At 34.1% G+C, this 16,847-nt stretch overlaps 1 protein-coding gene across 1 annotated transcript in view; it reads left to right on the top strand.

Moving 5' to 3' along the window:
* acbd6 (acyl-CoA binding domain containing 6) overlaps positions 1–16,847 on the top strand; it is a 59,158-nt gene that overhangs the window by 19,263 nt on the left and 23,048 nt on the right. Inside the window, exon 6 of the mRNA XM_056463929.1 lies at positions 5,938–6,027. Coding sequence (XP_056319904.1) covers positions 5,938–6,027 — 90 coding nt within the window. The remainder of the gene's footprint in view (positions 1–5,937; positions 6,028–16,847) is intronic.

The raw sequence follows: 16,847 nt of genomic DNA, 5'->3' as shown, positions 1-16,847 counted from the left end.
GCCAAACATTCGCGATTGATTACCCAGTGGAAAATTTTCTCTCGCTCTGCACGTTTCCTACTGCTGGTTCTGTGTGCGTGAGAACCGTCATCAACACTCACACATCACCCGCTTTGCAGACCCACAGAGACGTGTCCGACCGTAGTTTCTGAATCTCCTAAATGTCTGGGATTCGGGTTTTACTTTCGCTTTCTAAAGTTGCTGTTATTTGAATGCGTTTTTGCATTACCTTTTCGCAGCTGACTGTGTGTGTACGGCCATGAGAGAAACATTAAATGATCAATCTTTTTATAAATGACTCCGATAGGGGCAGCATGGTGGTACAGTGGGTAGCACAATCGCCTCACAGCAAGGTCGCTGGTTTGAGCCCCGGCTGGGCCAGTTGGCATTTCGGTGTGGAGTTTGCGAGTTCTCCCCGTGTTCACGTGGGTTTCTTCTGGGTGCTCCGGTTTCCACCACAAGTCCAAAGACATGCGCTATAGGTGAATTGGGTAAGCTAAATGTATATGTGTGTGAATGAGTGTGTATGGATGTTTCCCAGAGATGGGTTGCAGCTGGAAGGGCATCTGCAGCGTTAAACATATGTTGGATAAATTGGCGGTTCATTCCGCTGTGGCGACCCCAGATTAATAAAGAAACTAAGCCAAAATGAAAATGAACGAATAAAGTTTTTGTCATTTATTTCTGATTCAGATGGAGTTTAAGCTAACACATGCACCTATGATGTGCTTTTCATAAGTGTTTTTTCCTGGTTTGTTATGACATCTAGATAGTGTTCTTTTTTCTGTTGTATTGTAATGGAGATATCTCTAATGCCCTGCGGTGGACAGGTCCACGCACGCCTCCGACAGACACGAGCCCCTTTGCCTGAACAAAAGAGGGCTGGACTCATTTGTGCAAATGTCCCAAGAATTTCTAGCTTTCCTTTTCTGTGTGTGTTTGTGCTGGAGCAGCCCCATCAATTACAGCCAATTGAGCCGGCAGTTCTCCACCCTCTTTGGCAAGGACATTGTAAAGCCCGAGCTTTGCTATTCATCTGTGCTGAGCCCTGCTTAATGTAGAGTTCATGCCTGTCACACTTAATCCAGACCTCGCACACGGGACAGGAAGGTGGAATCAGGGGGATTTCTATATCTCCACTCTTTCTAGACCTCTTCCGCTTTCTTCAAGGAAATTGAGGAAGCTGATGCAGGTTTTTTCCTGAGGATTAGCTGTGTTTCCTGACATATTGTCAATGAAAGCACACATCTTGTTGGAATGACTGAGACTTTTTTTATCTCATATGCGCACTGGACATTTATTTGATTAAAAGAATAGTAACAGCAGTAAAATTGGTCATTTTAGTATAAGATTTATTCCTGTCATGGCAAAGCTGAACTTTCAGAATCTAATACTTATGTCAAATGAAGCTTTACAAATAATTTTAATATGATCATATCCTGCTTAAAAAACAGTGATTATTATTTAAGGCTTAAATACACGTACAAAAATGGCTATAATGAAACTGGTATGGTTAAATATAGAATGAACAAATAATGACAGTAGCTACCTCTATACAATTAGCTACCATTTGGGGTGTTTTTGTGACAGTTGGTTAATTACTGTTAATTAGCCTACCATAAATCTGACATTGTGTAAAGTCTTACAATCTCTTACAACAAAATACTGCAGGGTTGGCAGTACATTGGTTTAACATGCATTAAGTGTAAGTGGTGTTACCTTTTTCTAGAGCTGTGGTGACATTTTTTGTCCAGAAATCAATTCTGCATCGTTCAGATTTTTTTTTTGTTTAAAGTTGCAAAACAGGGTTTGTGCATTTGTCATGAAAGTTGGCTTTTAATGTCAAGAGATTAATATAAATACAGCTCACTATGAACATTACTCAGGGTTCAGGGTCGAGGTGTTCATTTTAGGATTTTCATTTTAGGTGGGCTCAGCTCCTTATGAGGTAAAAAAAAAATTATATATACAGTTAAAGTCAGAATTATTAGCCCCCCTGTTTATTTTTTCCACAATTTCCGTTTAACGGAGAGAAGATTTTTTTCAACACATTTCTAAACATAATAGTTTTAATAACTTCTAACTACTGAATTATTTTATCTTTGCTATGACAGTAAATAACATTTTACTAGATATTTTTCAAGACACTTCTATACAGCTTAAAGTGACATTTAAAGGCTTAACTAGGTTAATTAGGTTAACTATGCAGGTTATGGTAATTAGGCAAGTTATTGTATAACGATGGTTTGTATTGTAGACTATTGAAAAAAGATATAGCTTAAAGGGGCTAATGATTTTGACCTTAAAATGGTTTCAAAAAAGATTTAAAACTGTTTATATTCTAGCTGACAGAAAAACAAAAAAACCAAATAAGACTTTCTCCAGAAGAAAAAAATAATATCAGACATACTGTCAAAATTTCCTTGCTCTGTTTAACGTTAATTTGGGAAATATTTCAAAAAGAAAAAAATATATAAATCAAAGGGGGGCTAATAATTCTGACTTCAACTATATACATGTATATATTCATATATACAGTTGAAGTGAGAATTATTAGCCCCACTGAATTATTAGCCCCCCTGTTTATTTTGTTCCCAAATTTCTGCTTAACGGAGAGAAGTTTTTTTCAACACCTTTCTAAACATAATAGTTTTAATAACTCATTTCTAATAACTGATTTATTTTGTCTTTGCCATGATGACAGTACGTAATATTTGACTAGATATTTTTCTAGACACTTCTATACAGCTTAAAGTGACATTTAAATGCTTAACTAGGTTAATTAGGTTCACTAGGCAGGTTAGGGTAATTAGGCTGTTTACTGTATAATGATGGTTTGTGCTGTAGACTATCGAAAAAAATATATATACAAAAAATATAGTAACCTAATATATTTTTTTACTTATGCAAACTACTTAATTACAATGAGCTAAAGCAACACAATTCTTGAGATTTCATTCGGACAACTTTATGTTCAATCCACATAAATTTGTTAAAAGTGTTAAATTAACTTAATCGATTTTTGTTGGTAAAACATGAATGAATTGTGTGGAACCCTGCATTTTTTACACTGTATGCTAAACTAGTATTGTATGGACAGGCATAGCCATTTGAGTTCTGAATGAGCCAAATAGGCTTAACACACCTGTTTACTGTAGTAACAACCACTTTCTAGCTTAAGTACATTTTTTGTTTCCATGTATTAAATAAATACCTTTTCATATTAAATGGCATAAATATATATATATATATATATATATATATATATTTAAACCTACAGGCTAATACACAAATTTCACGATCTGAATCATAATAATAAATAAGAATTTACACGACTACACAAGATGTTTCTATTTCTGTCAGTGACTCTGACAGTTGAAATGAGTACATTTACTAAGTGGTTCTATCATTGTATTTAATCCTGTCTGTGCAAGACTGTATGGTATAGTTAACTGCCACATGCACTGTAATGTGTAAGGAGTCGAATTCTGCTGCCGTTTTCAAATTAACTTTTGTCTTTTTAACTATTGTCGTTACACTTTAGGGGACTGAAATAATAATTTAGTGTACAGTTTATGAGCTAATTGCAAATGTTTTAGGGGGCTGTAGCCTATATTTCTACTTAGCCCCCCTAAAACTAGGCATAGGCCTAGCAACGCCCATGCTCAAGTTCAAGTGGTATTTGTAAGGAATTGGATGCACGCAGAATATGGCTGTTTGTATAGGATACAGTGCCATCTGCCATCGATTCAAGAGAGAATATCGATGCATTTTTTAAAAATGCACAGTTGATTTCTTGAATGATTTTTTGCTACAGCTCTACTGTGTTCGTCTGGTATTAACAGGCGTTTAAATTCACTTTTGTGGCCATTTGTGTTTCGTTCTTTTTCCATAATCACATGTTCGGCCATCTTTTGCGGCAGTTTGAATATTACAAAACACTACAAAAAGTGTTTGTACAATACACTCAATCTAATGCGTTTTTGGCTACCTCTAGAAGTGGTCAATCGTAGACAAACCAAAACATTTTAAACTCCAATTACACTCTATTTTGTTTGTTTTTCTACTAGTGAACAGATTGGCAAAATATAATCTTAATACCAGGTTTAAATGTTTGATTTTTTTTTTTATTAAACTGCATTAAGAAAAATATGTTCAGAAACCATGATATTATCATGGTACTACATCCAAAATGCCACGCTTATTTGTTTAGCAAAATACTGTGGATTGAGAGAATGGAGCGTCTTGGGAGGAGAGTAGGAGAAAAGAAAAATGTTTGGCTATATCTCTGATGAAAATTTGACAAACAGTCCCGGGGACACCCTCTTCTCCAAAAAAAAGAAGAAAAAAAAAACTTGTGGTGTAAGGCTTCAGACTGCCTCATAAATATCAATTTTAACATGCAGCAGTGGCGATCGATATCATTTCAGCCATGGAATACGACTTAAGGAGTCGCCTTTATCTAATTGGCCTTCACTGAAAAATGAACTCTGCGGCCTTGATAGGGACGAGCGGCTTCAGGCCTGCGCTGCTGATCAAGGGTCTACTCTCTTTTTGTCCCCGCAAACACATCAATCACTGCTAAAGAGTCTCCCGTCCCACTGCAATTTGTTTCTGGAGCGCCCGTGATCTTTCCCTCCCACAATGCCCTTCTCCCTCGCCTGCGCGGTGGCCAGAGAAGAACTCATCCTGTCAGCACGTCATTAAATAGTTGGGTCTAAAGGCTCTGAGTTATAAATTGTTGTGCATAATTTATTTTTTCTGGAGGGGAGAAATCTATTGTGAAGTTAACTTTATAGAGGTCTGCATAACAAAAGGGAATAGATGAATGTGTTAGGGGTGAGGAGGGATTCATCCATCTGAAGGAGTCCACCGGTGCAATGTGTGGTCAGTAGACGCGTCTATGGTTTGTAGGTGGCAGAGGTCTTTTGTAAACATGTGCTGTCATTGAATATTCTGCACGCCTCTTGGCTGCTGCTCTTTTTTTATGCTATTAAAGCCAGAAAGAGAGTTTGTAAAATAAATGTATTAAGAAACTATGCTTTTTTGCACTGCAACTAATGATCAACAGTAAAAATTAAACCTTTTGCCTCTTCCCAACAGGGAAAAATAGTAACGATCAAGAATGCATGAATATATGGTGTCTTGGCTTTGCAATTAAAAAAAATGTCATAACGGTGGGGCAAAAACAACCACAAACATAACGAAAGGGTAGTAAATATAAAAAAATTTCAAAGCATTTTCCTAAAATGTGTCAAAATAAGATTTGTCACCAAAAATCACCCCATTTGCTGAAAAACAGAGAAAGTTGTGGCCAAATTAAGACTCAAAATCACCCCAGAGTGGATGAAAACATCCCCAACGGCACACAAGGGTTAAAACTTATGCACTCACTCACATTTCTTACTAATTCCTGATTTATGTGTGGTCGCCACAGTGGAATGAACCACTAATCACTCTGGAATTTGTTTTTATGCAGATAATGCACTTCCAGCCACAACCCAGCACTGGGAAACACCCATACATGCTCTCATTCACACACACTCAGGCCAATTTCATTAATTCATTTTTTTTGGCTTAGTTCCTTATTTATCAGGGGTCACCACAGCGGAATGAACCACCAACTATTCTGGCATATGTTTTACGCAGCTGCTGTCCATCCAGTTGCAACTCAGTACTGGGAAACATCCATACACTCTCACATTCACACACACACTCATACACTAAGGGCAATTTAGTTTTACCAATTCACCTATAGCGCATGTCTTTGGACTGTGGATAAAACCGGAGCACCGGTAGAACCCGTAGAAAACCCATGCCAACATGCATACCCCACACAGAAAGGCCTCCATGTCTAGCTGGGTGACAGTACCAACCACTGAGCCACCATGTCATCCTTTTTTAAAACTCTGTTATGATGATGATTTTTGTGTTCAGGGCCGAGCTCTCCTGCACTGGGCGTGTGACAGGGGCCATAAAGACCTGGTGTCTCTTCTTCTGCAACATAATGCCGATATCAATAGTCAGGTGAGTCTGTAAACACATTTGGTTCAGTTCATTTGATTATACATTTGTTTTTCACAGTGGTTTTCAACACTGCCAATGTACAAAACCCCCCAAAAAATTGGTTTACATTACATTTTGCGAAAGAACTACCAAACATTTTTAAAAAATGCTGTTGGTTGGGCTTATTGTAAGTGTGTTTATGCGTGTCACACACAAACAAAATCTGCTGCAAAGAGACGCATTTATAAAGCCTGCATTGAACTAAAATGAGCTCATTGTGATTGCAAAATGTGAAAAAAACGAGGTATGTTAGGGCATTTCTTTCTCATTTATAGTCACATCTTATGACATCATGTCATAGAGGTGTGAAACTACACTGGTCTCATGGTTCGCTTTGCTTACGATTATCATGTCATTGATTCGGTTCAATTTGATATCACAGTGCATTGACGAAGCTTTCCATACACAATTCTATATTTTACTTCACAGCACAGGAATTATTGTATTAAAATGCATAATTTGTTTTATATGTATAACATTTTATATGTATTTGTAATACAGTCTTGTCCTTTAATACAAGCAGTCAGATATATGTACTGTCCTTTAATTTTACCTGCTCAAAGAAAACGCTCTGCATCAATCGAAATTCAAATAAATGCACAGACCAACATGAGCATTTAAAACAAATAAACAAACGTAAATATTATTCTGCTCGCTTTGAGCATTGTCGAGCGAGTTGATCAACATCTATGATTGGTCACGCGCTCAACAGTAAGGGCTGCGATTCGCTGTAACGCGCTGGCGCTGTTCACTGATGAGTGACACTGACAAACGGACATGGCGATCAAAGCTGATCCTTGATAGATGTGGTGGAGAAAACTCTCTCTGCAGACACGCTTGTGTCTGAATCCACAAGTATTGCTATAACAGCCAAGAGGAGAAGAAATGTCACACTACCAGGTCAAACGGGCCACAGAAAGAGAGAGATAGAAATGGAGTTTACTTTTATTTTTTCCTTAGCAGTACAATAGGGGCTTCTGTTGTAACTTCAGTGTCAGTGAATGACTGTCCAGCAAACTCACGCAGTTTCTGCATTTTATTTACTCACGCTCGCCTCCTTTGCAATAGTATTCTACTGTAACATAACGCATATGAGATAAATGATGTCAGTACGTAATTACTGGTTAGGATCTGTAACTGAACCGACACCGAATTGTCCGCGTCTGCATCGTGGTGTACCGAAGAAACAATTATTTTTGACACCTCTTTCATGTCATGTCTGGTTTGTTTAGATGTTTTTGGTCTATGTTGCATTCATATTTCAGTAAATCTACTCCAAGGTTTGTTGGGAATCAAGACAAAGAAGGAATTTTTAGGGGTCTTATTCAGCTTATTTGGCACATATACGAAGTGTAATGTTGCAATTATTTAAATTAAATGAATTCTGTTTTATTTTTGCCCTAATTTACAATGTCAACCATTTATTAGTTATCTTCAAGCAGGGTAAGTATATCAGATTAAAAATATTTTTGTTACTTGGCATAAAGCTAATAAAAGTAGAAATAATTAGTCAATATAAAGATGTAAAGTAGATGTTAAGAGAAAATATATATTAACAAACATTAATTTTATTTTATTCAGTTGCCCAGTATTTCAAATTGTCATATAGTTTTATTTGTGGCATTATAACTAAAAAACTATACAGACATATTAATGCAAACTTAATTATTACAAATGATACCGCAAAGTTGTTAACACTTTCAATTGAAATTTCAATTAAAATGCAAAATTGAAAATCAGAAAATATTATACGAAGTCAAACTAAAATAACACAAAAAAGTATAAGCTTATAAGCCATCATGTTATTATTAATATATCTCTAATATATACTAAACACACAATCATACATTCAGTTAATGTGTTAAAAAGTTACTGTAATTTATTATTCATACGAGATACCTCATACCTTTACTTTTTAAGATTACTTTTTTAACATTAAAGGAGATTTTTAGCAAAATTTGTGTTGCTTTCTTGGTTATTAATAAAATCCAAGTCAAAAGCTATGGCCATTTTAGGCATGAAGCTGAATTGAGAGCTGAATACTGTAAATCGTTGTATATGGTATATAAAAGAATATATATTTAATTTTTCGATCCCAGAGCTGAAATCTGCTCCAATCTGAGAGAAATGGTGAACTGTAAAGTCCTGAGCTTAGCAGTGACTCTACTTTAATCATTTATGGATATCGTGTCTGTCAGCAGCACGCTGTAAGCAGGTAACTGTATTTAAAAAAAACACTACAGGTCATAATGGCAGATTTGGCTTTGTCTTAAGCTGGCTGAATACAGCATTGAGAAATTAATACGCTGAAGTACAGTTATGCGGTCACTGGCTTTATCTGATTCTCACTAAGACAAATCAATTGGAAGTAATCAGCCAAATTGTTTGCATTATACAACCCATATAATCAGAACATTTGCAAATGACTCTGATGGGTTTTTTTTTTTTTTTGGTGGCTGTAGACCTTTATTATGTGGGACGAAAGCAAATGTGCAGCCTAGACAACAAACAATGCCCTTCTGTTGTTGTATTTTAACAGTTATACAAATGTAAAATGCCCTTTAGAGTTACAATAGAGAAAATAACTTATAATAATTATATGAAACAAAAGGTACAGCAGATATACGGCAATCATAGAAACTTTTAATGTCTCTGATAATAAGTAGTTACTGTTTATTCTGTATATAATAAATTATATATATATATATATATATATATATATATATATATATATATATATATATATATATATATATATATATATATATATTTATATATATATATATATATATATATATATATATATATATATATTTATATATATATATATATATATATATATATATATATATATTTATTTATTTAAAATATATAAATGTTTTTCTCAGTTTCTATGTTTTATGCTTGATGCACAAATATCTTCATAGTTTCATATTTTCATTTTTTTTTTTTCATATTATTCATTGTATATCATTGGTTAAATTCTTTTCACGACTTTTGAATGTAAATTGGTACCTGTGTGTGTATTGTTTTACTGATTGATTTCTATATAAATATTTAATAGTCAAATTCCCAAATGATGTTTAACAGAGCTAGGAATTTTTTACAGTATTTCCTATAATATTATTTCTTCTGAAGAAAGTCTTATTTGTTTATTTCAGCTTAAATAAAAGCGGTTTTTAGCCCCCTTAAGCAATATATTTTTTTTGATTGTCTACTGAACAAACCCCTATTATACAAATTGCCTAATTACCATAACTTGCCTAATTAACCTAGTTAAGCCTTTAAATGTCACTTTAAGCTGAAAACTAGCATCTTGAAAAATATCTAGTCAAATATTATTTGCTGTCATCATGGCAAAGATAAAATAAATCTTTATTCAGTTATTAGAAATTAGTTATTAAAACGATCATGTTTAGAAATGTGTTGAAAAAAATCGTCTTTCCATTGGAAATTGGAGAAAAAAAAATGTACAGGGGGGCTAATAACTCAGGAGGGCTAATAATTCTGACTTCAGCTGTATATAAATTACTTATAATATGTCAAATTCACTGTATATAATGCTTAAATACATTATATATAATCAAGCATTATACATATCGTAGGTGGAAATTTGTATCATAACTGGTTGTCTAACACGAAGCCAGATGTCCTTCAAGGCTGTGTTGTGGGTTACTGCACTGACCAGCAGAAGGGGACTACAGCAGGAGAATTATTGAGGGCAGATTTATTAAGTAGCGTTCAAGTGGCATGACAGAATATATGGCAGTGTTAAATCATGCAACGGCTTCTGCCAAAATTATTATCCTATGTTAATACTTTCAGGAAGTGTGATTTGATAGCAATATAAAACTTAGTAGCCACTCATTAGGTTCAAATGTGAGCCATGACTGTTTGAAAAGCATATAGCTGAACCACCAGTAGCTGTTTATATGTTTCTTCTAAATTATACATTTTTTAGAAACTTATACATTGTCTAATATTTATCAAGTGATTTTGGTGACATAATATGTAACTAAAATAAAACATATGGATATGGTAAATCCGCTTGAAAATTTGCAGTTTCTCTGAATTTACTGTGTATATGTTTGGGTAAAATGTCAATATTTATTTTATTATATAAAGGTCTGATTTCTAAGGCATGCCTTAGTGTTCCACCAGTGACGATACACAGCTATATCGCACTGCTACGCGTGTGATATTGTGTTTATACAACAGTTTGACAGCATAATCATGTATATAAAAAAGAAAAATCAAACTCGGAGTCGCAAAAATTCTTTTGCATGAGGAACTACTTTCTTCCGCCATTCATTCACATCTGCAGCTGGTCAGAACAGCAGCAACCAATGCTAATTTAGCAACATCACTTTAGAGCTAGTATTTGTATGATTCTCCTGCATAATGTCTAAAGTGATGACAAAACAGGTGATTTTGCACACATAAGATTATTAGGCTAAACGGTCTACAGAGATTTCCCAGTATTTCTCTGTTGTAATCAGGATATCACAACAATTAACCCCAAAAAAGCTAAAGCAAAGCAAACACTACCATATTACTACAGCACTACAATATACAAAAGAGAGAGATGAACGCTCTAGAGTTCTTAGTGTGTCACTTACCAGTTTTATAATGATTTGATCAGCTGTAATTTGACATTTATGCTAAGGTTGTCCTACCCTGAGCACTTATTATGCTGTCTCTGTCTCCATCTTGTGATGGAACATCAACCCTCTTTGCTCTGCTCAACGACAGGCTATCCGGCTGCCCGAAATTATAAATATTTAATATAAGCACTATCCTAATATATAAACTGCCTAGTTGCAATCTAAACAACTACACTCTTGACTGAAAAGGCCTCAAAAGTACATGATGTTGTCCAACAGCTGCAATGTAGTGAGTTTATTGATCCGCTGTCACTCTATGTGGGTGGAGTAATACAGAAGGGTGAAGAGGCTGTATCAGTGCTGTTATTGCAGAATATCACACGGCTATCAGCCAATCAAATTTGAGAACCAGACATACATTATATCTATATAATCTATCTATGTTCAGAAAATGACAATTGGTCAAAATAACAATAATTAAACAAATGCTAAAATAAAACATAATTTTGATATAATATTTATTTATTTATTTATTTTTGTTTTAATGTATTTTCTTAATTATACATTTTCAGTCTCACAGTGTCTTATATTTACTAAGTAACTTTGGTGATATAATATTTTATTAGAAATTAACATATACAGCTATGGGATAAATGTCTGGTAACATTTCTTTCAAATTTCAAAGGAAAAAAAACATATGCATTTATATGCATTTATGTATGTATTAAATCATCTTTGCGTCAAATTACAAAAAACGAATTACCACTTATGCGAGGTGTTTCTAATGCAGCGTCTATAGGGCTGAGAGTACATTTGACGTTATTCTCTCCTCTGGTTGCCGTCGTCAGTCTCACACAATTTTTTTTTCCTTTTTCTGAAAGTCTTGATAACACCACCGTGGCGTTTTTCTTTTATTATTTCAGCAAATAGGGTTGTATATAATTTTTTTGTTGTACTCTCCCATTCACTGCGCTCTAGTTTAGCCAACTATGATAATTTCTGCTGTGGAGAAACCTAGAAATGTGAAACAGGTCCATATTCAAGAAAGTCAAAATATTACAATAGACCAGTAATGAGTGAATTTATGAGTGAACCGTGAACTACAAAAACAGAGTTCACGCATCTGTCCTGTGATCCGATTTCAGCTTAGTGTTAAATAAAGATAGAAGTGGTTTATATTTTTAATTTGTTGATTGAAAGGGGGGTAGGGAGGGCAAAATGCTATTATGTCTTCAATGAAAATTGTATTAAAATTAATCAGCTGATGGAGGCAGTGGTGCTGGTTTTGAATACTGTGGTGTTTCGGTGTAATCCTGGATCAAGGAGCACCACAATAGACGTTAAAGTCCCCTTGTTCTCTCAGATTAGCTCATCTGCCACCTGGACAACATCACAAGCACAACATATATTCAGCTCGCTCTGCATAATTCAGCAGAACTGGGACACGTGGGAGAGTTCGGGGGACTCGTTTTTCACGCTAATAGATGGAGTTTAGTCAGCACTGCTAAAGTTCAGGCATCTGTTGTTTTCAACGACACCATCAACTATGAAACACAAAGCATGTGTGTGTCTGAGCCTGTTTATGTGTTTATATATTTCACTTTGTACAATAATAGTTATATATTATTTATTAGTTATATAGATATATTATTATTACAATATTCAGGCATGTGATCAGCCGAGGACAAAAAAAGGGAAGATGAGACCTTGCCCCTTCAAAAAAAAAAATAAAATAAAAATAATTCATTTCAAAATCATTGTTTGTTTTATCAGCTTAAATGTTTAGCAGTTTAATGGTGACCTAAGTTATATTTAATAGGTTTATACTTTGTACCTCAATGTCGGAACAGATCCACACCGATGCTAGATGGCGCCACTAACTCGGTTATTTCTCGTGTCCACAGAATATAACTTTTCCTGTAATTTAGTAGACACTTTATTCCACATGATAAACTACTAGTCAGTCAACAATTTAAACTGTAAAAGTCCAGTTGAATTGAGTAGCCTAATATACTTTAACATTCCACCTTGAAAAACAATCATACATCGTTAGTAAGAGTTTTTCACTTTCACTTTCCTTCGGCTTGGTCCCTGTTTTGAATAGCCTAGTTTTAATTAAATATAAAATATATTTTTAGAAATTTGTAATATCATCAAAACTTGTGACACTTTCAGGTATGAAATTTGAGGTGCTAGGCTGTAGCACCGAATTAATGAAGACATAAGGACAGATGACTTGCAGAGAATAATAACAAATGTGCGTCCTGCAGCTGTATTTATAATGTACATAGAGTGCTTGTGGTCGTGAAATGCAAATGTGAGAGCGGAAAAAAAGTGCACAGCCGCGCACACGTTGATTTCAAAATGATTTCATAATCTTGCATATTGTCAGCAGCTTCGTCACATTATAGGACTACAGAATACCGAAGCGGATTGTCTGCTTTGTTGATGATGGAGATCCACTCCACCCAAATTACAGGGGTCACCCCATTGAATATATTTATGTGGAAAAATTACATCCCTGAATATTATATTAATATATTTTAAAATATATTTTTCAGTTTTAATTTTATTAAAAAAAAATACACATTTAAAAATATTCCAAAAAATGTATTCCAGCAATTCCTGATTGATTTTAGTAGGGATGCGCCGAAATTAACATTTTGGTCGGAAACCGAAACTTCTGGATCCACTAAACCAAAATTGAAAATGCTTTGTAATAATTATTTATTAGTTTATTAAAAGATATGGTGAATTTGTATGACTTTAAATTTAACCCAATAACGTAAATTATACAGATTTTTAAAAACAAGCTAATAAAAAAAACACATTTTATTAACAGTAAAATTTTATAGACAGTCGAGTTGAGAGGTGTCATTTTTACCAGCGTTGTCATGACAGCACAGTAGCACTATTGCAAGCAGCTGGAACAAGTATACTACATTGAAATGTCCTGTTGGTCTGTTGAGTAGACTGTTTTTTTTTTCAGTCAATAATTTTTCATGGACAAATATTCGGTGCATCCTTAATTTTTAGCATCATTGCTCCAGTTTTGACTGTCACATGATCCTTCAGAAATCATTATAATATGCTAATTTGATCCACAAGAGACATTTGTTATTAACTGAATGTTTAAATTAGTTGTGCTTCTTAATGTTTTGTGGATATTAAGATGTCATCTAACCTCAAGCTCACAGCTGACCGGTCCATGTTAGTGATCATTCTGAAACTTGGACGATTCTGGTGTAGACCGCTTCACACTGATGAAGGACCCAGTTCTCTGTTAATAACAAACAGAACACAAACACCATTTATTAGTGATTTGAATCATACTATATGTGCTATACAACCCCAACCTGTTATTGCAATCATGCACCTAACCCTGAAAATATATACAGTAAAACGCACACAGTTGTCTACATTCATTCAGGAGCAGATGTTTTGCTCATTTGCATGTTAAACAATGTAACAAACAGTTTCAATGGTATGATCAGAAATTAGAGCATGGCACATAGAGCTTAATGAGATTAACATTATAATGTATGTTTGGAGTTTCAAAGACCTGACTAATGAGCACTTCTCTCAGGCAACGAGGCCTGCCGAACAGCAAGCTGTAACACTTTTTGCTGAAACTTTCATATAACATTAAACATTACGATTTTCATTTTGTATTCTGCATTGCTTGAAAGGCAGCATTGTAGTGACAGTATTACACAGTCATTAAAGTTAAAGTTGTTAATTTACTCTCCTTCATGCTATCCATGATGTACAGTAGGTGACTTTTTTCTTCAATATGACATACATGATGATTTTTACTTGAACCTGTAGTCTTGGTCATGGATACAATGCAAATCAACAGCTAGCACCACTTTGGCAGTCAAAAAAACACAAATCAAGGCAAAATAAAAGTAAAATTCTGATGGTATTAGATTTGTTTTGCCTGTAAGTTTTTGTTTGTTTTTTTGACGCTCAAGTGCTGATCAAGTGCCATTGACTCACCAAGAATCCCAAAGACTAGTTTTACTCAGCAAAATACATTTGATGTTGAAAAATTCACCAACTTCCTAGTTGGCCTGAAGGTGAACTATCCCTTTAAGCACACTTATTTTTCTAGAATTGAAGCATGTTGTTGAAGCACCAGTTTTTTGAGTGTGTGCCACCTAAGTTTTAGTTTGGTTAGTCAGTGTGGCTGAAGATGTTTGTTTTCTCTTTTTGTTTGTAGTTAGGTACACTCAAAAGATTACTTTTGCTGCTTGTTTAATCTACTTATTTAAATGTGTCTTGTTGAACCAACACAATTGTTAGTTTTTTTTGAGGGGGGCAATTTAAATGTTTTATGTACAATCCACTTACATTTGTAAAATGATTAAGTTAACTTTGTTGGATTGTGTTGAGACAACATGAACAAATTGTGTGGACGCCAGATTTTTTTTAGTGTAAGGTAATATTTGTTATAAAAAGATTTTGGTTTTGTTTATTCATTATATTTATTTAATTGATCCTTGTGTTATACACTTGCATTCAACAACAAATTAACCAGTTTAAGATCGCCAGTAGCTAACTGGGATTAATTTGAGATTGAGGACTGGCCATTTTGGCATCTTCTTTTGACTTAAAATGAATACATTTAATCTAATCAATTAAAAAGGAACAGGCAGTGGTGACATTATAATTCAGCCACACTGTATCACATTTAGTCTCTCTCATCACTCTCATTTTACTGCTACTTACAACAACACCAAATAAACATGAGTTAAAAGAAACAATCAAAAGCAATCAACTTATCAAAATGCATCACGTCTCATGTAAATGACCTGACATACACTAACTGACAGCTACCACTTTGGGAGTCAAAAAAAACACAAATACAGGCAAATTAAAAGTAATATTCTGATCGTATTAATTTTGTTTTGCCTGTATGTTTTTTTTTTTTGACACTCAAAGTGCTGATAGTCATTGACTTGTTTGTAGTTAGGTACACTCAAACGATTACTTTTGCTGCTTGTTCAATCTACTTATTTAATGTGAGTTGTTGAACCAACACAATTTTTACGGGGGGGGGGAACTTAAATGTTTTATGTTCAATCCACTTACATTTGTAAAACGATTAAGTTAACTTTTTCGATTTGTGTTGAGACAACATGAACTAATTGTGTGTAACCCAGATTTTTTTTATTGTGTAAGGTAATATTTGTTATAGAAGGAATTTTGTTTATTTTATTTTTTTTATTTATCCTTTTGTTATACTGTACACTTGCATTCAGCAACAAATTAACTAGTTAAATATCCCTAAAAGCTGCAGGGAAATAAATACATTCTTTTTTGAGGACATTTGTGTGTTTTGGTCATTTATAACTACACAACAAATAAGGGGATAGCAATAACATTTATTCTACTTTAAAAAGGGAAAGCAATATTTTCCTTTAATAATTCCTTTTAATATTTATTAGTTCTTGGAGGGCCACAGCTCTACACAGTTTAGCTTCAACCCTAAATAAACACACCTGATCAAACTAATTGAGTCCTTCAGGCTTATTTAAAACCTACAGGTAAGTGTCTTGAAGCAGGGTTGGCAACTAACTGTGCAGAGCTGTGGCCCTCCAAGAACTGGCTTTGACACTTGTGATCTAGATAATAAAATGTCATAACACACTATAAAAATGTAAGTCTTTTTTTTTCTCAAAATTTCACTTTTAATGAAATGTTTCTTTGTAATTTTCTTTGTAAATAGTTTTTAATTTTATTAGCAATTTCCAAGTGAAAGTTGTCTCTAATAGTAACTAAAAATAGTCAAATAAATTCAGTTATTGTAAACTTAATACTTTTTAAGAAATTTGAGATTGAGGACTGACTATCTTGGCATCTTCCTTTGACTTAAAATGAATACATTTAATCTAATCAATTAACAGGCAGTGGTGTTGTTATAATTCATCCACACTGAATTGCATGTAGTCTTCATTCCTTCTTTTTGAATACTGACTGGTCATTAATCAAAGCCTGGAACCTAAGCATATACCTAAAACATTTACATTTTATCTTTTGGTGGCCTTGTAATAACAAACATCACCTTCGGTAAAGCTATTATTTTATAGCTAGTTTATTTTGTCTTTTCATTGCTTTCAGTCTCTCAGATCTATCTCCTTTTCTTCTCTGTATGCGTTTTACTCTGAAAACAAC

Source organism: Danio aesculapii, chromosome 8 (genome assembly GCF_903798145.1).
Source record: "Danio aesculapii chromosome 8, fDanAes4.1, whole genome shotgun sequence".
Classification (NCBI taxonomy): Eukaryota; Metazoa; Chordata; class Actinopteri; order Cypriniformes; family Danionidae; genus Danio; species Danio aesculapii.
This window is presented reverse-complemented; position numbering and strand designations above follow the sequence as displayed.